We start from the raw sequence: 26,332 nt of genomic DNA, 5'->3' as shown, positions 1-26,332 counted from the left end.
GCCAATATGAAACTTCAACTGCTTCTCCAGTACCAAACTGCAGAGAGAGAGGCATAGGCACGGGCTGCAGAGAGAGAGGCACATATACGAGCTGCAGAGAGAGAGAGGCCCAGATACGAGCTGCAGAGAGAGAGGCCGCAGAAAGAGAGGCCCAGCGAAGGCATGAACTGGAGGTTCTGAGGCTGAGAGGGGATGCTTCATCCGCACGGAGTGATGTGCAGGATCAAGGAAACCACAAACCCCGCTTGGAACATTTCCCCATGTTCGAGAAAGATGGTGATCTGGTTGTGTTCCTGAGGGGATTTGAAAAGGTTTGCTGGCAGTTCCATCTACCTAAGGAACAGTGGGGAAGATATCTAACCCCACGGCTGCGAGGGAAAGCTCTGGATGTGTTTGCTTCGCTTCCCTCTGAGAGTGACCAGGACTATGAGGCAATAAAATCTGCCCTGCTAAAAAGTTTTAATCTGACTCCAGAGACTTATCGGAAAAAGTTTTGGACTTTGCAACAAAGCGCCACAGAAAGCTGCACTCAACATGCAGGTCAGCTAAGGACTGCATTCAGGCTATGGACTGGGGGCCTACAAGTCACTACCTATGAGGCCCTGGAGGACTTGATGGTCCTGGATCAGTTTCTCCAAACACGGAGCTTTGAAGCAAGAGAGTGGATTTTGGACCGCAAGCCCAAGACAGCCATGGAAGCAGCAGAACTAGGAGATGACTTTGCCAACAACCGGGCACCAGCAGCAAAGCGTGGATCTGCACAAGCTGGAGCAAGTACCTGGAGGGGAGCCACACAACCACAAAGCACCACCAGGTCAGCCAGGAAATTCTTGCCATCATTCCCAAAAGAAATAGGAGCCACATTGGGTCAGGGGGACACCCGCAGATGTTACAGATGGAACAATATTGGGCACCTGAGTGCCACTTACCCCAACAAAAAGAATTCTCCACCAGTACCTGGAGGACACACAGCCGTTCTTCTGGTGTCCGGAGCGGTGGAGAAAAGAGCAGATAACCTGCAGAGTGTAACTGTGGGTGACCGGGTGACAGTGGGTTTGCGAGATTCTGGAGCCTCCTTTACCTTGGTGTGGCCTGAAGTGGTAGATACAGAGGACATCATCCCTGGAAGAACCATAGTTTTACAAGGAATTGGAGGTGTGCGGCCTGCTGTGCCCATGGCCCGTGTGTACCTGGATTGGGGTACAGGCAAGGGTTTGCGGGAGGTGGGGGTCTCTGAGGACATCCCTGTTAATGTTCTGCTGGGGAATGATTTGGGTCGGATGCTCTGTCATTATGCTCCAGAGGACACTACCTGCACACAGGATGGGCTAGGAGAGAGCCCTGTTCATTCTGAGGTACTGTGCGAGACTTTGGGAGACACTGAGAGATGTGGTAACTGGGAGGGAGTGCAGGGGATTGATAATTGTTTACCTGTGACTGAACCAGTAATGTTTTCCAAAAGTGAAATGGGGTGTATTGTAAAATGTGGTGACAATGCATTGCCAATGCCAAAACCTAGTGGAGAAGGGCTAGGGGGAGGGGTTGGTGTGCCCCTGGTGACATTTAAGGATGAGGGACCAGCAGTGAGTGATATGTCCCAATCCTGTGAGCCTAAGGAGGAGGAGGGAAGGAGTGATAGCCCTGTGTATGATGCCTGTAACATTGTTATGTCTGGAACTGAGGGAGAGGAAGGTGGAGATGCTAGTTCATCTTGGGGAAATGTGCTCCCTTATGCCCCAAGATGGGGGGAGGGAAATGAGAATTTCCGGGAAGCTCTGCGCAGTGACCCTTCCCTTGAAGGGCTGAGACAACGTGCTGAGCATACAGATGTTGACACAGAGGGGCATTGCGTATATTGGGAAAATGATATGTTGTACTGGGAGTCCCTTTCCAAAGGCATGCTAGGGGCCCAGGAGAGAGAAAGGCAGTTAGTGGTTCCTAGGCAGTACAGGAAAGAGCTGCTGAGGTTGGCCCATGAGACCCCCCTGGCAGGACATTTGGGAGTGGCCTATGCGGTCATAGAGAAGGAATGTCTAGCTGTGGTCTGGGCTTTGCAAACATTACAGCCATACCTGTATGGCAGTGATTGTACTGTCATAACTGGTCACAACCCTCTACATTGGTTGGACAGAGTGTCCGGTAACAATGGCACCTTGAAACAAATGCTAAAAATATTTGTAGAATCAGAGGGCAGAGACTGGGAAAAGTATTTACCCCATCTGTTATTCGCTTACAGGGAGGTACCCCAAGAATCTACAGTTTTCTCGCCCTTTGAATTATTATATGGTCACAAAGTGCGGGGACCCCGAGATTTAGTTAGGGGAGAATGGGAAGGGGGGCTACATGCCCCTGAGACTTCTGTGGTGGAGTATGTTCTGAGATTCAGGGACAGGATGCAGACATTGACTGGGCTGGTACTTGACAAACTCACAGCAGCACAGTCCAGGCAGAAGTACTTGTATGATCACAATTCAAGGGACCGGGTCTATGAAGTGGGACAGAAGGTAATGGTTCTGAACCCCATCAGGCAGAATAAGTTGCAGGCTGCCTGGGAGGGTCCCTTCCCCATTCTGCAGCGCCTAGAACCCACCACATATGTAGTTGCCCTTGATGAGAAAGGTCAGAGGCAGAGACAGTACCACATTAATATGGCATACTATGGCCCTGAGAAGGTGGTACTCAGTATATGTAGTGCACCAGAGGAAGGGCTGGGTAGTGATCCCCTACTGGACCTAGTGGAGGAAGCTAAGAGCCAGGGATCCCTTCAGGATGTGGAGATCAATCCACAGCTCTCAGATGAAAGGAGGAGGCAGCTTAATCAGGTACTAGGCCCCTTCAGTGCCATCTTTGCCTGGGAATGCAGGGCCTGTGGTGTCAAGAAAATAAATAGATGGTTAAGGGAGACAGATCTATCAGCCTGGACAGGCAAGATCTCTCTGTCCCCATCTTAAGGGGGAGGTGTCAGGCCCAAGGCCTGATTATTAAAATCCTATATGTTTATTATAATTATAACTGTGTGATGTATTATCCAAGCCATGGGTGAGAGGTCATTCAGACTGTGTTTTTGTGTATTGCATTTTATTGGGGGGTCTGGCTGTTTGTTTACATCTCCTTTGATGTCAAAGGCTTTTTTGAAGTCATGCACCCTGGTCCCATCTTATAATCAAACAGATAAGGGGCCAGGAAGAGGGGATCAGAGGGGAGGGGGGAATGGAGTCTCCCTTCCAAAAAGGCAGATATATCCCTTCCAAAAAGGCAGATATATAATATTTAACAATGCTAGACTCAGGTTGTTAAAAGCTGGGCCACAAGCTGACAAGACCATCCTAAGAACAGCTCTCTCATGGACTGCTATATCATAATGCTGTAAGAACTTCATCTTTTGTTTTCTTAACTTGCCTTGCTAAACTCTTTTATATATTTTTGTAACTGTATGTTATTTGTTTCTGTATTTTTATATAGTCAGCACTGTGATACCTTTTATCAGATTAAATGTTTAATTAATCCGCTCTGGTCTTTGATCTCTAAATATATGAGCTCACCTTTCTGAAGGAGGCTCTGGTAAAACACATTTATCTAAGGGTTAATTTGGTGACTTGCTGGGACTTATAGTGGATACCCAGAGGTCTGGCAGCTTTAACCCTTGCATCATCACACTCTCTCTAGCGTCTTAGCTGGACCGATAGGGTGTGATCGTGACAGTAACCTATAAAAATGTTTTGTTTATTTGTGGGATCTGATAGGTACACTTTAACATCTTTATGCGATCGGCAAGTAATTAACAAACTAATGGTCCGTTACTTATGCCAGAAATCTATAAGTTCCTTGGTTAAATAAAAGGCAAGATTTTGTTTTAACCAGGTATAACAGAGTGCACTTTGATCTTTTCAGTTTAGTGTCAAACAGGCTCCATTGTCTCCATATTTGTACCCCATGGTAAATGGATCAGGAACCTTGAGCAGCATACTGTGTAAACCTTCATGCCTTTCATAGAGTTGTGCCTATCCTCTAGCAAAACTCTACAAGGTTAGTTAAGCAATTTGGGTGCAGTGGAGGGCTTGCACCCCCTTTAAATGGGTATTTGAGGATTTTTTTTATTTGACTATGCTACAGGGGCTGTAAAGTTAGTGTAGTTCATAATATAGTGTCTGTACCTGTGTGTGACGGTTTTCTCACAATTCTTCTGTGATTTTCACCCCAATATTTATTTTTAACAGAATATAAAATGACTGTTGTCTCAGATTTTTCCCAGCTTGCAATGCGGCAGAGACCTGACTCACTAGTCAGCTGATGACAGGTAGCCTGTCTGCTTCAATGGGTGGAGCTATCGCTTGGTGGGAGAGAGCTCAATCTGCAACTAACGCCACAGCTGTAGGCACCCTGATTGAAAACCACAGTGTTTTGATTAATGCAGCTCATTAATGTTTCAATGGGCTGATGTATGGAAGGGAGGAAAATGGAATTGTAGGATTTGTACTCAAAAAAAGAAAATTCAAACAGGAAATACAAGTTCACAAAAAGTTATCTCACAACATAGCCATTTAGCCCCAGGACAAGTGCAGATCCTTCCTAAGCATGTCCATTACTGTCTGCCAGGTACGTACTAAAATCACCTTATGATCGATAACTCCTTTAACCACATAGGGACCCAGGGCGTACAGGTATGCCTTTGCTCCCTGGTACTTAAGGACCCAGGGAGGACCTGTACACCCATGGGAATTTCGGTCCCTGCCTCGTGCTGGGCGGGGACCGGACCGGGGTGACTGCTGATATCGATCAGCAGGCAGCCCGCGCAAATGCCCAGGGGAGTCGCCGGCGATTTGCGCCGATTCCGGGTCATATGGGTCTATGGTGACCCGGACTATAAGGGGGATCGGGGTTGCCCAAGACATCCACGATCCCCCTGAAGAGATAGGATTGAGGTGGCAGGGGTGCCACCCCTCCTACCCCTGCTATTGGTCGTCAAGAAGTGACGATCAATAGCATATTGGGGGCGGGGGGGTTAACTTTCGGTTTAAGCGTTCTGCCCATCCACAATAGGCCGGGCAGAACGGGGAAACCAACAGAGGACCAGCGCCGAAGTTCACTTACTCATCCGGCGGCAGCAGGCGGCGATCGGTGGCAGAAGAGGACAGCGATGCGGCTGGATCCTACGGAAGCCGGTTAGTTGCCTAGCAACATCTGGAGGGCTACAGTCTGAGACCACTATACAGTGGTCTCTAAACTATAGCCCTCCAGATGTTGCAAAACTATAACTCCCAGCATGCCCAGACAGCTTTTTGCTGTTTGCTTATGCTGGGATTTGAAGTTTTGCAACAGCTGGAAGGTTACAGTTTGGAGATCACTGTACAGTGGTCCCTCAACATACAATGGTAATTCGTTCCAAACTACCCATCGTTTGTCGAATCCATCGTATGTTGAGGGATTCATGCAATTTAAAGTATAGGAAGTTATACTCACCTGTCCCCGCCGCTCCGGACCGCGTCCTCACTGCTCTCGATGCTGTCCCATGGGCTCCCGATGCTGTCCCGCTGCTCCAGCGTCTTCTTCGGGATCCTCCGGCTTCTTCCGCATCTTCCCCAGGGTCCGGGCCTCGCTTTCTGGTGACGTTATTACGTTGCAGCGCCGGCACGGCGTGCGTAGCGACGTAATAACGACGCCAGAAAGCGAGGCCCGGACCCTGGAAGAGATGTAAAAGACGCCGGAGGATCCCGAAGTGGACCCGAAGCAGCGGAGATAGGTAAGTGAACCTGTCCGGGATGCTTAAACTGCTATTGGACAGCAGCTTAAGCATTTTGCGCTGTCGGATAGCAGTTAATGCGATGGCCCTGACATATAAAAGCATCGTATGTCGATGCTGACATCGACATGCGATGGCCTCTGAGAGGCCATCGTATGTCGATTTGATCATATGTTGGGGCCATCGCATGTCGGGGGGTTACTGTACAGTGGTCTCTAAACTGTAGTCCTCTAGATCTTGCAAAACTACAACTCCTAGCATGCCCACACAGCAGTTTTCTGTGTGGGCATGCTGGGATTTGTAGTTTTGCAACATCTGGAGGACCACAGATTGGAGATCACTGTGCAGTGGTCTCTAAACTGTAGCCCTCCAGATGTTGCAAAACTGCAAATCCCAGCATGCCCAAACAGCAAACAGCTGTCTCGGCATGCTGGGAGTTGTAGTTGCGTACCTCCAGCTGTTGCATACCTACATCTCCCAGCATGCCCTTCGGCGATCAGTACATGCTGGGAGTTGTAGTTTTGCAACAGCTGGAGGCACACTGGTTGGAAAATACTGAGCTGGGTAACAAAACTAACTGAAGGTTTTCCAACCAGTGTGCCTTCAGCTATTGCAAAAGTACAACTCCCAGCATGCATGGTCTGTCAGTAAATGCTGGGAGTTGTAGTTTTGAAACAGCTGGAGGTTTGCCCCCCCCCCCCCCCCCCATGTGAATGTAAAGGGCTTACAGTGAGTTTTCTGCTTCAAGTTTGAGCTGCGGAAATTTTTTCGCAGCAGCGCAAACTCCTAATGGGAAACTCACCGTAACCCGCCAGTGCGAATGTACCCTGAAAACACTACACTACACTTACACATAGTAAAGGGTAAAACACTACATATACACACCCTTACACTATTCCCCCCCCAATAGAAATGAAAAACATATTGTACGGCAGTGTTTCCAAAACAGAGCCTCCAGCTGTTGCAAAACAACAACTCCCAGCATTTCCAGATAGCCACTGACAATCCAGGCATGCTGGGAGTTTAACAAAAGCTTGAGGCACCCTGTTTGGGAATCACTGGTGTAGAATACCCATATGTCCACCCCTATGCAATCCCTAATTTAGTCCTTAAATGCACATGGCGCTCTCTCACTTCGGTGCCCTGTCGTATTTCAAGGAAACAGTTTAAGGCCACATATGGGGAATTTCCGTACTCGGGAGAAATTGCACTACAAATTTTGGGGAGCTTTTTCTCCTTTTACCCCTTATGAAAAAGAAAAGTTGGGGACTACAGTGTTAGTGTAAAAAAATGAAACATGGTTGGCTGGTGTTGCCCTATACTTTTTATTTACACAAGCGGTAAAAGGAAAAAAAGACCCCCAAAATTTGTAACGCAGTTTCTCCTGAGTACGGAAATACCCAATATGTGGGCGTAAAATGCTCTGCGGGCGCACAACAAGGCTCAGGAGTGAGAGCACACTATGTACATTTGAGGCCTAAATTGGTGATTTGCACAGGGGAGGCTGATCTTACAGCGGTTCTGACATAAACGCAAAAAAATAAATACTGACATGTGACCCCATTTTGGAAACTACACCCCTCACGGAATGTAACAAGGGGTATAGTGAACCTAAACACCCCACAGGTGTTTGACGAATTTTCATTAACCTGTTGGGGACGAAGGGCGTATGCATACGCCCTTGCATCCTGGTACTTAAGGACGAAGGGCGTATCCATTCGCTCGTGGGAATTTCGGTCCCCGCCACACGTTGGGTGGGGACCGGACCGGGGTGACTGCTGATATCGATCAGCAGGCAGCCCGCGCAAATGCCCAGGGGGGTCATCAGACCCTCCCATGTCGGCAATTGGCGCAAATCGCAAGTGAATTCACACTTGCGATTTGCGCAGATTTCGGGTCACTACGGGTCTATGGTGACCCGGAATATAAGGGAGATCGCGGTTGTCTAAGACACCTACGATCCCCCTGAAGGGATAGGAGTGAGGTGGCAGAGGTGCCACCCCTCCTATCCCTGCTATTGGTGGTCTAGACGCGACCACCAATAGCAGATCGGGGGCGGGGGGGTTAACTTTCATTTTCCTCGTCCTGCCCACCCACAATAGGCGGGGCAGAACGGGGAACCGAAGGAGACCAGTGCCGAAGATCCACTTACCCGTCCGGAGGTAGCGGGCGACGGTGACCGGCGGGCGGCGACGTCATGCGGCAGAAGAGGAAGGCTCCCTGGATCCTACGGAAGTCGGTAAGTTGCCTAGCAACATCTGGAGGGCTACAGTGGTCTCTAACCTGTAGCCCTCCAGATTTTGCAAAACTACGACTCCCAGCATGCCCAGACAGCTGTTTGCTGTTTGGGCATGCTGGAATATTTAGTTTTGCAACAGCTGGAGGACTGCAGTTTGAGACCACTATACAGGGGTCTCTAAACTGTATCCCTCCAGATGTTGCAAAACTACAACTCCTAGCATGCCCAAACAGCTCTTTGCTCACACGCCCCCTGACGAAGCCCATACGCGAAACGTGCATTGGGGTGTTGGTGCTTGGTGTTCCTGGCTTGTGGGTATATGACAGGTAGTCTCCTTAGGTATTACTAATTTTGGGTCCCTATTTCTGTGTGTTATACTGCATTGCTGCTCCCTATGTTAGATGTTATATCTATATTGTACTATATTATGAGTTTGCAGCCGTGTCAGTTTTATATTGTATATGCTCTCGGCTGAATACCTACATTACCCATACCAGATTCACTGGCACTTGTTGTCTCCTGCCTAAGGTTATCCTCTGCCTTTCAATTATTTTTAATTGTTTGTTTTATATTGTCTAATAAAGATTGTCATACTTTTTGAAATAATATTAGTATTGTGGGTCTCTTTGTTTTTGGCTATATATTGGTACCCCCGGGACCTACATACTGCGCTTAATGTTTGCCGTGTTGTTGTTTGGCTAAATTGAGTTGTAGTTTTGCAACATCTAGAGGGTCACAGATTGGAGATCACTGTGCAGTGGTCTATAAACTGTAGCCCTCCATATGTTGCAAAACTGCAAATCCCAGCATGCCCAAACAGCAAACAGCTGTCTCAGCATGCTGGGAGTTGTAGTTGCGTACCTCCAGCTGTTGCATAACTACAACTCCCAGCATGCCCTTCGGGGATCAGTACATTCTGGGAGTTGTAGTTTTGCAACAGCTAGAGACACACTGGTTGGAAAATACTGAGTTAGGTAACAGAACCTAACTGAAGGTTTTCCAACCAGCGTGCCTCCAGCTGTTGCAAAAGTACAACTCCCAGTATGCACGGTCTGTCAGTACATGCTGGGAGTTGTAGTTTTGCAACAGCTAGAGGCACACTGGTTGGAAAATACTGTTAGGTAACAGAACCTAACTGAAGGTTTTCCAACCAGTGTGCCTCCAGCTGTTGCAAAAGTACAACTCCCAGCATGCACGGTCTGTCAGTACATGCTGGGAGTTGTACTTTTGCAACAGCTGGAGGCACACTGGTTGGAAAATACTGAGTTAGGTAACAGAATATAACTGAAGGTTTTCCAACCAGGGTGCCTCCAGCTGTTGCAAAAGTACAACTCCTTAGTCAGTACATGCTGGGAGTTGTAGTTTTGGAACAGCTGGAGGTTTGCCCCTCCCCCCCCCCCCCTCCCCCAGGGTACATTCACACAGGCAGGTTAACCGTAAGTTTCCTGCAAATTTTTTGCCGCAGCGCAAACTCCTAGCGGGAAACTAGTGGGAGTTGTAGTTTTGCAACATCTAGAGGGTCACAGATTGGAGATCACTGTGCAGTGGTCTATAAACTGTAGCCCTCCATATTTAGCAAAACTGCAAATCCCAGCATGCCCAAACAGCAAACAGCTGTCTCAGCATGCTGGGAGTTGTAGTTGCGTACCTCCAGCTGTTGCATAACTACAACTCCCAGCATGCCCTTCGGGGATCAGTACATGCTGTGAGTTGTAGTTTTGCAACAGCTAGAGGCACACTGGTTGGAAAATACTGAGTTAGGTAACAGAACCTAACTGAAGGTTTTCCAACCAGTGTGCCTCCAGCTGTTGCAAAAGTACAACTCCCAGCATGCACGGTCTGTCAGTACATGCTGGGAGTTGTACTTTTGCAACAGCTGGAGGCACACTGGTTGGAAAATACTGAGTTAGGTAACAGAATATAACTGAAGGTTTTCCAACCAGTGTGCCTCCAGCTGTTGCAAAAGTACAACTCCTCAGTCAGTACATGCTGGGAGTTGTAGTTTTGGAACAGCTGGAGGTTTGCCCCTCCCCCCCCCCCCCCAGGGTACATTCACAAAGGCAGGTTAGTTTCCTGCAAATGTTTTGACGCAGCGCAAACTCCTAGCGGGAAACTCACCGTAACACGCCAGTGTGAATGTACCCTAAAAACACTACACTACACTAACACATAATAAAGGGTAAAACACTACATATACACCCCCTTACACTGTCCCCCCCCCAATAAAAATGAAAAAGTATTGTACAGCAGTGTTTCCAAAACGGAGCCTCCAGCTGTTGCAAAATAACAACTCCCAGCATTCTGGACAGCCACTGACTGTCCAGGCATGCTGGGAGTTTAGCAACAGCTGGAGGCACCCTGTTTGGGAATCACTGGCATAGAATACCCCTATGTCCACCCCTATGCAATTCGTAATTCAGTCCTCAAATGCGCATGGCGCTCTATCACTTCAGAGCCCTGTTGTATTTCAAGGAAACAATTTAGGGCCACATATGGGGTATTTCCGTACTTGGGAGAAATTGCACTACAAAAGCTTTTTCTCCTTTTACCCCTTATGAAAAGGAAAAGTTGGGGGCTACACCAGCCTGTTAGTTTAAAAAAAAATTTTTACACTAACATGCTGGTGTTGCCCCATACTATTTATTTTCACAAGCAGTTAAAGGAAAAAAAAGACCCCCAAAATTTGTAACGCAATTTCTCCTGAGTACTGAAATACCCCATATGTGGGTGTATAATGCTCTGCGGGCGCACAACAAGGCTCAGCAGTGAGAGCGCACCATGTGCATTTGAGGCCTAAATTGGGGATTTGCACAGGGGTGGCTGATTTTACAGCGGTGTTTGACAAATTTTCATTAAATTTGGATGGGAAAATGAAAAAAAAAAGTTTTCACTAAAATGCTGGTGTTAGCCTAAATTTTTCATTTTCACAATGGGAATATTGGAAAAAAGCCCCTCAAAATTTGTAACCCCATTTCTTCTGAGTAAGAAAATGCCCCATATGTGGATGTAAAGTGCTCTGCTGGCGCGCTACAATGCTCAGAAGAGAAGGAGCGCCATTGGAATTTTGAAAAGAAAATTTGTCCGGTATTGAAGGCCACATGTGTTTACAAAGCCCCCATGGTGCCAGAACAGTGGACCCCCCATATGTGACCCCATTTTGGAAACTACACCGCTCATGTTATGTATTAAGGGGTGCAGTGAGCATTTACGCCCCACAGGTGTCTGACAGATTTTTGGAACAGTGGTCCGTGAAAATGAAAAATGTAATTTTTCATTTGCACAGCCCACTGTTCCAAAGATCTGTCAAACGCCAGTGGGGTGTAAATACTCACTGCACCCCTTATTAAATTCTGTGAGCCGTGTAGTTTCCAAAATGGTGTCACATGTGGGGAGGGGGTCCACTGTTCTGGCACCACGGGGGGCTTTGTAAACGCACATGGCCCCTGACTACCATTCCAAACGAATTCGCTTTCCAAAAGCTCAATGGCGCTCCTTCTCTTCTGAGCATTTTAGTGCGCCAGCAGAGCATTTTACGACCTAACATGGGGTATTTTCATATTCAGAAGAGATGGGGTTACAAATTTTGGGGGGCATTTTCTCCCATTACCTTTTGTAAAAATGGTAAATTTGGGGAAAAAACTGCACTTCAGTGAAAAAAAATTATTTTTTCATTTACACATCCGATTTTAACGAAAAGTCGTCAAACAGCTGTGAGGTGTTAAGGCTCATTGGACCCCTTGTTATGTGCCTTGAGGGATGTAGTTTCCAAAATGGTATGCCATGTGGGGTTTTCTGCTGTTCTGGCACCATAGGGGCTTTCTAAATGTGACATGCCCCCCAAAAACCATTTCTGCAAAATTCACTGTCCAAAATCCCATTGTTGCTCCTTCCCTTCTGAGTCCTCTACTGCGCCCGCCGAACACTTGACATACACATATGAGGTATTTCCTTAATCGAGAGAAATTGGGTTACAAATTTTGGGGGGCTTTTTCTCCTATTACCACTTGTAAAGATTCGAAAACTGGGTCTACAAGAACATACGAGTGTAAAAAATGAAGATTTTGAATTTTCACCTTCACTTTGCTGCTATTCCTGTGAAACACCTAAAGGGTTAACAACTTACTGAATGTCATTTTGGATACTTTGAGGGGTGCAATTTTTATAATTTGGTCATTTGTGGGGTATTTCAAATTTGAAGGCCCTTCAAATCGACTTCAAAACTGAACTGGTCCCTGAAAAATTCAGATTTTTAAAATTTTATGAAAAATTGGAAAATTGCTGCTGAACTTTGAAGTCCTCTGATGTCTTCCAAAAGTAAAAACATGTCAACTTTATTATGCAAACATAAGGTAGACATATTGTATATGTGAATCAATATATCATTTATTTGGAATGCCTATTTTCCTTATAAGCAGAGAGCTTCAAAGTTAGAAAAATGCTAAATTTTTAATTTTTTCATCAAATTTTGGAATTTTTCACCAAGAAATTATGCAGGTATCCACAAAAATTTACCCCTAACATGAAGTAGAATATGTCACGAAAAAACTATCTCTGAATCAGAATGAAAAAAAAAGGTTCCTAGAGTTATTAATGCTTAAAGCGACAGTGGTCAGATGTGCAAAAAATGTCAGGGTCTTTAACCCCTTAAGGACCCAGGACGTACTAGAACGTCCTGGCACCCTGGGCTTTAAGGACCCAGGACGTACTAGTACGTCCTGGTGTTTCTCCGGTCTCTGCCGCACCCCAGGCAGAGATCGGAAGCGGATGCTTGCTGAAATGCTTCAGCAGGCATCCAGGGCAAACGCCGAGGGGGGCCATGCGCCGCAAATCGCTAGGGAAATCGCCCCTGCGATCTGCGGCGATACCGGGCTGATCGGGTCTCTGGGACCCGACCGCCCGGTAATTTTGCATGATCCCGGCTGTCACAGACAGCCAGGACCATGCTAAAGTATAGGAGCGAGGTGGCAATCCTGCCACCTCCTCCTATCCCCTGCGATCCGTCGGTTAGTTAACCAACCAATCGCAGGGGGGGGGGGTTACTTCCTCCCGCCCTGCCCGGCCCCTGGATGTCCGGAGAGGACGGGAGGAAGACCGGAGGACGTGGTAGGGGACGAGGGACTGCTGGGGACCAGCCCCGGTACTTACCTCGTCCCTGAAGACCCGGATCCCGGCGATGAAGACAGCGGCGCCGACAGGTGAGTTCCTCTTCAGCGGCGGTCGGGCCCTTTACAGCAATGCACGTCGCCGTAAAGCGACATGCATTGCTGTATTGGGACCCTGTATAAAACAACTCCCAGCATGCCTGAACAGCCCTTGGCGTCTGGGCATGCTGGGAGTTGCAGTTTTGCAACATCTGGAGGTCCACAGTTTGGAGACCACTGTGCCCTTCCAGATGTTGCAAAACTACACCCTTACTGTACAGGCATGCAGGGAGTTGTAGTTCTGTAACATCTGGCCCTTCAGATGTTGCAGAACTACAACTCCCAGCATGCCTGGACAGTTTTGGCATACTGGAAGTTGTAGTTTTGCAACAGCTGGAGGGCTAGAGCTTGGACACCACTACACAGTGGTCCCCAAACTGTTCTCCTCAAGCTGTTGCATAACCACTACTCCCAATATGCCCTTCGACTGTCTGGGCATGCTGGGAGTTGTGGTTCTGCAACAACTGGAGGCACACTGGTTGGGAAACATTGTCTGTTTCCTAACTCAGTGTTTCCCAATCCATGTGCCTCCAGCTGTTGCAAAACTATAACTACCAGCATGCACTGATAGACCGTGCATGCTGGGAGTTGTAGTTTTGCAACAGCTGGAGGTTCCCCCCCCCCTGTGAATGTACAGGGTACATTCACATGGGCAGGGGGCTTACAGTGAGTATCAGGCTGCAAGTTTGCAATGCAGCAAATTTTGCGCAGCAGCTCAAACTCGCAGCGGGAAACTCGCTGTAATCCCCCGCCCATGTGACTGTACCCTAAAAACACTACACTAACACAAAATAAAATAAAAGTAAAAAACACTACATATACACATACCCCTACACATCCCCCTCCCCTATAAAAATGAAAAACATCTGGTACGCCACTGTTTCCAAAATGGAGCCTCCAGCTGTGGCAAAACAACAACTCCCAGTATTGCCGGACAGCCATTGACTGTCCAAGCCTGCTGGGAGTTTTGCAACAGCTGGAGGCAACCTGTTTGGGAATCGCTGGCGTAGAATACCCCTATGTCCACCCCTATGCAAATCCCTAATTCAGGCCTCAAATGCGCATGGCGCTCTCTCACTTCGGAGCCCTGTCATATTTCAAGGCAACAGTTTAGGGCCACATATGGGGTATCGCCGTACTCGGGAGAAATTGCCGAACAAATTTTGGGGGGCTTTTTCTCCTTTCACCCCTTATGAAAAGGGGAAGTTGGGGTCTACACCAGCATGTTAGTGTAAAAAAAAAATTTGTTTACACTAACATGCTGGTGTTGCCCTATACTTTTCATTTTGACAAGAGGTAAACGGGAAAAAAGCCCCCCAAAATTTGTAATGCAGTTTATCCTGACTACGGAGATACCCCATATGTGGGTGCAAAGTGCTCTGGGGGCGCACAACAAGGCCCAGAAGGGAGAGTGCACCATGTACATTTGAGGTGATTTGCACAGGGGTGGCTGATTGTTACAGCGGTTTTGACAAACGCAAAAAAAAACAAAACCCCACATGTGACCCCATTTTGGAAACTACACCCCTCACAGAATGTAATGAGAGGTACAGTGAGAATTTACACCCCACTGGTGTCTGACAGATCTTTGGAACAATGGGCTGTGCAAATTAAAAATTTTGTACAGCCCACTGTTCAAAAGATCTGACAGACACCAGTGGGGGTAAATGCTGACTGTACCCCTTGTTACATTCCTCAAGGGGTCTAGTTTCCAAAATGGTATGCCATGTGGGGGTTATTTTGGTGTCCTGGCACCATAGGGGCTTCCTAAATGCGACATGCCCCCCGAGCAAAATTTACTTTAAAAAAGCCAAATATGACTCCTCCTCTTCTGAGCATTGTACTTCGCCCGTAGTGCACTTCAGGTCAACTTATGGGTACCTCCATCCTCAGAAGAGATGGGGTTACAAATTTTTGGGGGTATTTACTGCTATTAACCCTTACAAAAATGTGAAATTTGGGGGGAAACACACATTTTAGTGAAAATTTTTTTTTTTTTTACATATGCAAAAGTCGTGAAACACCTGTGGGGTATTAAGGCTCACTTAATTTCTTGTTACGTTCCTCAAGGGGTCTAGTTTCCAAAATGGTATGGCATGTGTTTGTTTTTTTTTTGCTGTTCTGGCACCATAAGGGCTTCCTAAATGCAACATGCCCCCCAAAAACCATTTCTGAAAAACTTACTCTCCAAAATCCCCTTGTCGCTCCTTCACTTCTGAGCCCTCTACTGCGCCCGCCGAACACTTTACATAGAAATATGAGGTATGTGCTTACTCGAGAGAAATTGGGCTACAAACACAAGTATACATTTTCTCCTTTTACCCCTTGTAAAAATTCAAAAATTGGGCCTACAAGAAAATGCGAGCGTAAAAAATGAAGATTGTAAATTTACTCCTTCACATTGCTGCTATTCTTGTGAAACACCTAAAGGGTTAAAATGCTGACTGAATGTCATTTTGAATACTTTGGGGGTGCAGTTTTTATAATGGGGTCTTTTCTGGGGTATTTCTAATATGAAGACCCTTCAAATCCACTTCAAACCTGAACTGGTCCCTGAAAAATAGTGAGTTTGAAAATTTTGTGAAAAATTGGAAAATTGCTGCTGAACTTTGAAGCCCTCTGGTGTCTTCCAAAAGTAAAAACATGTCAACTTTATGATTTAAAAATAAAGTAGACATATTGTATATGTGAATAAAATAAAAAAAATATTTGGAATATCCATTTTTCTTACAAGCAGAGAGCTTAAAAGTTAGAAAAATGCCAAATTTTCAAATTTTTCATGAAATTTGGGATTTTTCACCAAGAAAGGATGCAAGTTACCACAAAATTTTACCACTATGTTAAAGTAGAATATGTCACAAAAAAACAATCTCGGAATCAAAATGATAACTAAAAGCATTCCAGAGTTGTTAATGTTTAAAGTGACAGTGGTCAGATGTTCAATAAATGGCCGGGTCCTAAGGTGTAAAATGGCAGGGTCCTTAAGGGGTTAAGGACTCAGCGTTTTTCCATTTTTGCATTTTCATTTTTTCCTCATCACCTTCTAAAAATCATAATGCTTTCAATTTTGCACATAAAATTCCACAATACAGTGACATTAGTCATTTTACCAAAAAATCCACAGCGGAACAGAACAAAATTTCATTGTGCGACAAAATTGAAGAAAAAATTTCATTTTGTAACTTTTGGGGGCTTCCGTTTCTACGCAGTGCATTTTTCGGTAAAAATGACACCTTACCTTTATTCTGTAGGTCCAAACGGTTAAAACGATACCCTACTTATATAGGTTCGATTTTTTCATAACTACATGCAGGAAAAGTTATACGTTTAAAATTGTCATCTTCTGACCCCTATAACTTTTTTATTTTTCCGCGTACGGGCCAGTATGAGGGCTCCTTTTTTGCGCCGTGTTCTTTTTATCGGTACCATTTTTGCATTGATCGGACATTTTGATCGCTTTTTATTAATTTTTTTTATGATATAAAAAGTGACCAAAAATACACTATTTTGGAATTTTGATTTTTTTTTTGCGCGTACGCCATTGACCGTGCGGTCTAATTAACGATATATTTTTATAGTTTGGACATTTACGCAAGCGGCGATACCACATAAGTTTATTTTTATTTTTATTTACACAGTTTTTTTTTATGGGAAAAGGGGGGTGATTCAATCTTTTATTAGGGAAGGGGTTAAATGACCTTTATTAACTTTTATTTTTCACTTTTTTTTTGCAGTGTTAAAGCTCCCATAGGGGCTATAACACTGCACAAACTGATCTTTTACCCTGATCCCTGCAAAGCCATAGCTTTGCATGAATCAGCGTAATAGGGGGTTGATTGCTTAAGCCTGTAGCTCAGGCTTGGAGCAATCAAACACCAATCGGACGCCAAGGAAGAAGGTAAGGGGGGCTCCGCTCGCGTCCTAGCTGATAGGGACATCAATATTTTATCTCGATAGTCCCGATCAGCCGGACTGAGATGCCGGGAAGCTTTTATTTTCATTTTCAACATGACGATCAACTTTGACATTTGGCCCAGTGCCCTCATATTGATATGCTTAGACTGAGTTGTCAAAATGAGAATACTTGTTTCTTAGGATATTTTGAGTTGACTCTGAGGTGAATGCCACAAGAGTTGAAATTGGCACATTATTCTAAGTGCTGGAGATGGACTACAACTATCATTGTGTGGATTGATGTAGCACATAAGGCCTACATCCTATCTGTAAAGAGATACAGATTTTGTAGAGTCACAGTCAGTCTTTAATTGCTTTTTACTATTTTTGTATTTTAAAGAGGCACCAGTCTGTCCCACCGTATTATTCTGCTGTTCTAGACACTGATAATACATGTTCATTCTCTTGTAGCAAAACTAATGGAAAGCAAATGTAAGTCTGCAACTCGATACCTCAAATTTACTTATTAGAAAAATACTGATTTAGCAACAGACAGAATATATGTCACAACTGGTCAAGCACGTCGCTGATATGACACCAGTTGGAATATCTTCTTGTAACGTAATGCTAGTCATTTTTTTTTTGAGAATTTTGCTGCCAAAAAGGGATTAAAAAATGCCTGTTGAGTGAAAATATACAAAAGCATCTAACATTATGTTTGTGCTTATTATACTGTGGTAAATAGTAACTGAAACAAGCTCTGCTTTTTGTTGTCTACTCAAGGTATTAGAAAACCCACAGTGAGTACTTTGTAGAGGTCATAGTTTGCTGGGAAACTATTAAGAAATAAGGTATTGCTCTTTTAAACAATGATACAAATAAGTCAAAGCAAGGGAAATGAAAATACACAGCCAAGTGCCGAGTGTTTAGAAAATTAGATGAGACTGACAAGATAGAAAATCAGAAACTTGTCATTTTATTAGTCCCTTACCAACATTTAAAAAAAAACTGTAAGGATTTATTAGATTATTTTCCTGCTGTCTTTGAGCCCCTGAGAGTCCATATTATGGTGCATACAGTGGGGATCAAAAGTTTGGGCACCCCAGGTAAAAAATTGTATTAATGTGCATAAAGAAGCCAAGGAAAGATGGAAAAATCTCCAAAATGCATCAAATTACAGATTAGACATTCTTATAATATGTTAACAAAAGTTAGATTTTATTTCCATCATTTTCACTTTCAAAATAACGGAAAACAAAAAAATGGCGTCTGCAAAAGTTTGGGCCCCCTGCAGAGTTAATCTCTTGTACTGCCCCCTTTGGCAAGTATCATAGCTTGTAAACGCTTTTTGTAGCCAGCCAAGAGTCTTTCAATTCTTGTTTGAGGTATATTTGCCCATTCTTCCTGACAAAAGTCTTCCAGTTCTTTGAGATTTCTGGGCTGTCTGTCACGCACTGCTCTTTTAAGGGCTATCCATAGATTTTCAATTATGTTGAGGTCAGGAGATTGTGAAGGCCATGGCAAAACCTTCAGTTTACACCTCTTGATGTAATCCCCCGTGGATTTCGAGGTGTGTTTAGGATCATTATCCATTTAGAGAAGCCCTCCTCTCTTTAAAGGGGTACTCCGGTGCTTAAACATCTTATCCCCTATCCAAAGGAGAGGGGATAAGATGCCTGATAGCGGGAGTCCCGCCGCTGGGGACCCCCGGGATCATGCACGCGGCACCCCGTTTGTAATCAGTGCCCGGAGCGTGTTCGCTCCGGGACTGATTACCGGCGACCGCAGGGCCGGCGGCATGTGACGTCAGGCCTCCGCCCCGTGTGACGTCACGTTCCGCCCCTCAATGCAAGCCTACGGGAGGGGGCGTTATAGCTATCATGCCCCCCTGTAGGCTTGCATTGAAGGGCGAAGCGTGACGTCACACGGGGGCGGAGGCATGACGTCACACGCCGCACGCCCTGCGGTCGACCATAATCAGACCCAGAGCGAACACGCTCCGGGTCTGATTACAAACGGGGTGCTGCGTGCATGATCCCGGGGGTCCCCAGCGGCGGGACTCCCGCAATCAGGCATCTTATCCCCTATCCTTTGGATAGGGGATAAGATGTTTAAGCACCGGAGTACCCCTTTAACTTCAGCTTTTTCACAGATGGCATCAAGTTAGCATCCAAAATTTGCTGAAATGTTATTGAATCCATTTTTCCTTCTACTCGTGAGATGTTCCCTGTGCCACTGGCTGCAATACAACCCCAAAGCATGATTGATCCACCCCCCATGCTTAACAGTTGGACAGAGGTTATTTTCATTAAATTATGTTCCCCTTCTTCTCCAAACGTACCTTTGCTCATTCCGGCCAAAAAGTTCAATTTTAACCTCATCGATCCACAGAACTTGTTTTCAAAATGCATCAGGCTTGTCTATTTGTTCATTTACAAAGTTCAAATGCTAATTTTTGTGGTGAGGACGTAGAAGAGGTTTTCTTCTGATGACTCTTCCATGAAGACCCTATTTGTACAAGTATCTCTTTATAGTGGAATAGTGTACCTCAACTCCAGTGTCTGCCAGATCTTTCTGGAGGGATTGTGCAGTCAAACGTGGGTTTTCAATAGTTTTTCTCACAATCCTGCCAGCTGTTCTGTCTGATATTTTTCTTGGTCTTCCAGATCTTGCTTTAACTTCCACTGTTCCTGATGACTGCCATTTCTTAATTACATTCCGGACAGAGGATATTGACATCTGAAAACATTTTGCTACCTTCTTATAGCCTTCTCCAGCTTTGTGAGCGTCAACTATTTTCAGTTTCAGATTTCTAGACAACTGCTTAGAAGAACCCATGGTGCTGATTGTTGGGACAAGGTCAGATGAGTCTGGGCATTTAAAACCTTTGAGATTGACATCACCTGGTCTTCCCAGATGATGATTGAGAACAATCCATGACACTGGCAGGTCTCAGCTTTGCAAAGGGGGCAGTGCATGCTATAAATTCTGCAGGGTGCCCAAACTTTTGCAGATGCCATTATTTTGTTTTCTGTTATTTTTAAAGTGTAAATGATGGAAATAAAATCTAACTTTTGTTGACATATTATAAGAATGTCTAATCTGTAATTTGATGCCTTTTGAAGATTGATTCATCTTTCCTTGGCTTCTTTATGCATATTAATACAAATTTTTACCTGGGGTGCCCAAACTTTTGATCCCCACTCTAGCTATTTTGCATTCTCTCTATTTCAGGGGTGGGACAAGTGCTGGGCTGTTTGCCAGTTGCACACACATAGTTTCTTTCTCCCTTACTTCTCTAACCAATCATAGCATAGCAAAGCACAATACTTCACATACTCCTCTTGACGATTCCATGACATAGTGCTGTTTGAAATGCACTGTGAAGATTACAGGCACTTACAGATTGCAGGTACACTTAGCTGTTTTTCTGTTTTTTTTTTTTATAAATGAAGTGATATACAAAAATGTTAAGACTCTCATTGGCTATCGAATGGAGGGAAGTTGTTTAAAATGGCAGTGACAATTTAAATAAAACATAAAAATGCTAAGCATTTATAAGGCATGGATGAAAAAACTAAAACACAGTAACATAAAAAACATTGTGGTGGGAATCACTAATAAGGTAGTTTAATATTACCTAAAAATAACACTAATAATGGCTGCTAGCTTGATCCCAGTGGTATTCATATTGTTATACCCTGTGCCACAGTAAATTTAGGGGCTTGGCAGAGAAGCCCTGGATAATAAAGAAGAGGTAATTTAAAAAAATACTTTTTAGCCTTCACATTATTGTGAGGAGAATGAACAATCATTTAAAGTAGATTTCATAAGGATCTTTCATTACAGTAAATATTTACTCACTGAACTTTTAGCACATTTGTCACCACATTTCTGAATATTATTTCCATGGGGATTCCCCATGTGGGATTTTATTAAACTAACCATCTGCATTAAAAACACATAGCAGTAATGTCCAGCACTGCTAATACAGGTAATGGAGACAGTCCATATAATGAAGACAGGGCACACGGCACGTGTAGTTGTGTTGAACCGATGTAGCCGATCGGAGGTGCGCTTTATCCAGAAGCTTTTAACAAGAAATGTAGCAAAACCATGATGCAGAGATACAGAAATGGATAACACACTCACCAGAAATTCAGCAGGAATATTCAGGCTTTATTCGTATTGTACACAGGGAGCTCGTGGTGGAACAGGCAGGGGGCGCAAAAGGGGCGGCAACTAGTTTCACACACTGTGTGCATGAAACTAGTTGCCGCCCCCTTCACGCCCCCTGCCTGTTCCAGCACAAGCTCCCTGTGTAACTGTGTTATGTCATGCTTGCAAGCCGAATAAAGCCATAATATTCCTGCTGAATTTCTGGTGAGTGCGTTATCCATTTCTGTATCACTGCATTATGGTTTCATTAAATATATACTAAAGAATTTACTAATTAATTATGCCACACTTTCTTAAAATGTCATTTGTGCCATACATAGCATGATTTAAAGAGGTACCGTAAATGAGATAAATGCTTATATTACTTTTAAACCCAATACACTGAATTATAGTGCGGATGAACCTGAGTAAAGTTATGTATTACTTCCCAAAATTTCATCAGGCCATTCAGTCCAGACATGAGAGTGAAGAATTATGAATATGCAGAAGATGGGCAGGCATAGTGTGGCAAACAGGACGTAGGCAAGAGGCTTGGCAAGAGGCTTGGGATGTCTCCCACCTCCATTGCGCACAATACTTAATTTGCATACTGGCAATGGGGGCAATATCTAAAACACAGCTGGACTGATTTTAGTGAGCATAACATCATTTTACTCAGGTTCCCCCACACTATAACCCTGTATATTGCCAGTTTCCCTTTAACTGAAATATTCAATGATTACTGAATATTCAAGATGTATGAAATAATATGTTGGAAATGTAATGTACCACATAAGTAATAAAATATAATTGCAGAAAAGGCAGATAGTCACGTATTGGCACTCTAATCTTACTGAGCATCTGCTGTAGTGGGAGAATCTGGAAAGAGATATGTAAATACATTCTCCCTTAGATTATTGTGATTTTTTACAATTTTTACATAAATCCATTTGAGCATATGCACTCTGGCTAGCCATTCTTTAAGAAGAAAAAAAAACCAGCATGAACCTAATGTGTGAAGCCAGGGAAAGCTGATTCTTAGTGTAGGGGGTCTTAAATATGAGAAAGCACAATAACATCAGATATGTTACAGCTAAAACAGTGCTTGTACATTATATAAAGATGCCTACAGCATCCTACTAACAATTATGTAATATTTGTTTATTTTAAAGTGACATTCATTTCAGGGTGCTGTATGTATATGATAAAGTGCAGTTAACTTATAGAGGACCCATGGTGTAAATGTACTGTATGGTGCCCTGGTGCTTGCACCAGGACATATATTTATGACATGAATATGACATGACAGTTCAAGGCACAACCAAAAGAGCCACAGAATAAAAAGATCATGTAAGTTTTACAGTAAAGTGCACTGCGTAAAAACGAAATACCACAATAGTTAAATAGAGAATTTCCCCTCACAAATAACAACTTGTACACTGTGTCATACAAAACACATTTGGCGTGCAAAAAACAAGCTCTCATATGGCTCTGTGGATGGAAAAATAAATTATATCTTCAACGGTGAGAAAGAAAAAAAAATGCAAAAATTAAACTTGGCTGTGTCCTAAAAGTCCAATTTTGCTGCGTCTTAAAGGGTTAAAAACATGTTATAATGACAAAAACAAGTACAATGAACACAGACTAAGTGATTGGCTGAATGGAATAGAGAAATGGAGGACCATTCCCATGGCAGTTTACTATCTACAAGGAAAAAGGTAAGGAGACAGAAGGTGAGGTAAAATATGTTAATGTGATAATGTAATATCAGCAGGGTTATTATGGGGAGTTTCCTTGGTTGGGGTTCCAGAGTAAGGGGAATGCATAGGAGAAATATTGGAGACAAATGCGTGAGGAGTGGACAAGTTTTTCTTATGAAAATGGAGATTAACATTATAGCCCAGACGGTACTGTCAATTGTGAATGAAACCACGATTTATTTTAGATGTTTGAACTATGTAAACTTAAGGAGGCAAGTATGTGTAAGGCTAACTTCACACAGCGTAAAATGGACTAAAGTTTTTTATTTTGCGCATGCATTTTGACATAAAAAAAGCAAATTTTTTCCGCCCTTTTTACTTATTACAGACAAAAATGTAAGCATCAAATAGAACAAAATACATCCGAGAATTTTATGCTGTGTGAACTTAACCTTAGAGATAAGCTTAGAAAAACATCATCTGGGACATTGTGATTTTCTATTTGTCACTTGATATCATAGGTACTCACTTTTTCAGAACAGTAATTTCATTTTCTATACTGCTTTCTTTCCCCTTTAGCGCTTTCTTTGGAATACACTTCACTGCAAAAAGTTTACCAGTCACCTTGTCTTCAGCTAGAACAACTTCTGAAAATGCTCCCCTATGGAGAAATCAAAAGCATAAAGTTAGTTATTTTACTGGAGATGTCTAGTATATTTAAATGTATGTAGAGAAGTAAAATACTCTTGTACAAATTTGGTCTCAATACATTTAGAGTATCAAACCACAGAAATGACATTTCTCTAAAACACTAAGAATAAACAAGATCTGCTTTCTTTTTGATTTGGGTTTTCTACAGTTTTCCAAAACCTACAAAACTGTCCCTATCATGCATTTATTTATGATAGAAATATGGGAGCCCATTGGTTAGATGGACTGATGTGAGGGATTAGAAACTTAATGTTCTATTAAAACAATTAAACATGTTCTTTTTTTCTAATTGGTTTCTATTATCTGAATGTAATTTTTTATTTCATTTTTATGTACCTTTTTTTATGGAGGCTGTTATCTTGATGTAGCTGTTTAACTGCATTTAGATAAATGCTTTTACAACAAGCTCCATGGATATAGACAACAGTGAGCAGGACCTGTCCCATTCACATGAATTGGAAATAATACTGTGTATTCTATAGGACCTTTACAAAGTTCATTCCCCAGGGAGGCAGACCTGAGCCCTGTGCTTTACCTTTTGTTGTCCTATCTATAAGCTGGTGTCATCTTTTATTGCAATGCTGTACAGATCCTTTCCTGAAGCCTTCACCTCATGTTTTCCAAATTATAAATAGTAAAATGGAAAATCAGAAAAAACATCACCAAACATTCTTTAAAAATATATTTAACATAAAACAATATGTCATTTTCTGATGACACATTCCCTTTAAAAAACTATACAATGGTGACCTGTTGACAAAAAAAAAGCATGTTGAAGTACACCTGGCAAAATGGTAACTACATGTATACTACATACACAGGAGGAACCTGCACTTATGTACTACAAAGCAATTTTTCTGTATTACTATAAAAATACCTTCATACAGCATCATATATTCCCTTACAAGATTTTACTTTTTTTTTTCAAGAAAAGAATAGCTCTGAAATGTATGTGATGGAACATGCCTCAGAATGTCATAATATTCATCTATACAACAAGGATCCACAATATGGTGATATACATGAGCCTTAAACATGGCAACACTCAGAAAACATGACATTTAAATATTATTTCAATAATTTAATCGAAAAAAAAACCCAATGAAAAGTAATTAGTTTCATGGCTTGTGTATTGCTAAGTAGAACTAATGGTAACTGATTAATGCTTCTATTGAACACTTGTGCACAGCTGAAGGGTGCCACAGACATATATTTATCTAAGGTAGGTCTGTGTTCACTTTTGGGTCTCTTCCCATTGCTAGCTTCCCCATAAGTGCTTCCACAGCTGTATCTGTAAATAAGCGTTCAGAAAACTGGACATTGAATATTGCTAGTCTTCCCTATTCAAATGCATTTGTTACATCTGATCTTAGATGCAAGTACATTGAATGAACTGGTAGCAGAACAAAATATACCTGTCAATGAATATGCAATTCAGCAGCCAACACTAATAAACCATAAAGATATAGGCCCAGATTGTAAAAGTGATCAGTTATCAGTTTTTAAAATACACCATGTGCTTTTTAACAACTGTTAACTAGTCAAATTTACAGTATATGGTTACTGAGTAAGTTATATAGGGATTGTAAAAGGATAACAATACTACCATTTTGTGACATATGGTACACTCAGGTGCACCTTCTGTGCTTTAAATTCTGCCAGGTCGCGTCATAGCTAAGGAATTGGCTTTAATTTACATACCAGGGATTCTAGAATCAGATCCAAACATCCAACATTATTTAAAGATAATAGCATTTACAACACACAAAGCTCCAAATTTTGTACAAAGACATGTACAATTCTATATACTTTTATCCAACACTTGGAAGAGTTTAGTAGTTGCATAGTATATTATTTTTAATAGAGTCCTATGTATAGATTACTTGATATCTGTAAGATTACTTGAAATCTGAATCACACAGCATATTCTATGTCTTTATAAGCTTTGTTGGCCATTAAAAGTGCATGCGAGTTCAAGTGTAAATACACTGCTCAAAAAAATAAAGGGAATGCTAAGATAACACATCCTAGATTTGAATGAGTGAACTAATTATATAAAATACTTTCGTCTTTACATAGTTGAATGTGCTGACAACCAAATCACAGACACATTATTAATGGAAATCAAATTTATCAACCCATGGAGGTCTGGATATGGAGTCACACTCAAAATCAAAGTGGAAAACCACACTACAGGCTGATCCAACTTTGATGTAATATCCTTAAAACAAGTCAAAATGAGGCTCAGTAGAGTGTGTGGCCTCTACATGCCCGTATGACCTACCTACAAGGCCTGGGCATGCTCCTGATGAGGAGATTGTCTCCTGAAGGATGTCCTCCCATACCTGGACTAAAGCATCTGCCAACTCCTGTACAGTATGTGTTGGAACATGGCGTTGGTGGATGGAGCGAGACATGATGTCCCAGATGTGCTCAATCGGATACAGGTCTGGGGAACGGGCGGGCCAGTCCATAGCATCAATGCCTTCCTCTTGCAGGAACTGCTGACACACTCCAGCCACATAAGGTCTAGCATTGTCTTGCATTAGGAGGAACCCAGGGCCAACTGCACCAGCATAATGGCCGACATTTATAATTGTCTTTAGACAGTTTTTTGTGTCTACTAAAGGCACAAAAAAGGTGCAAGCAGTGTTTATTTGCAACTTTTTTGCGCCTTTTGGTTTACACA

The 26,332-nt window shown here is 43.2% G+C and overlaps 1 protein-coding gene across 2 annotated transcripts in view; it reads right to left on the bottom strand.

The window, feature by feature from the left end:
* CAMK1D (calcium/calmodulin dependent protein kinase ID) overlaps nt 1–26,332 on the bottom strand; it is a 437,751-nt gene that overhangs the window by 238,955 nt on the left and 172,464 nt on the right. For both annotated transcript variants that reach the window (XM_056573326.1, XM_056573327.1), the window contains exon 2: nt 23,462–23,593. In XM_056573326.1, coding sequence (XP_056429301.1) covers nt 23,462–23,593 — 132 coding nt within the window. The remainder of the gene's footprint in view (nt 1–23,461; nt 23,594–26,332) is intronic.

This window comes from Hyla sarda, chromosome 4 (assembly GCF_029499605.1).
Source record: "Hyla sarda isolate aHylSar1 chromosome 4, aHylSar1.hap1, whole genome shotgun sequence".
Taxonomy (NCBI): Eukaryota; Metazoa; Chordata; class Amphibia; order Anura; family Hylidae; genus Hyla; species Hyla sarda.
The sequence above is the reverse complement of the archived record's forward strand: the minus strand, read 5'-3'. Positions and strand labels throughout refer to the sequence as shown.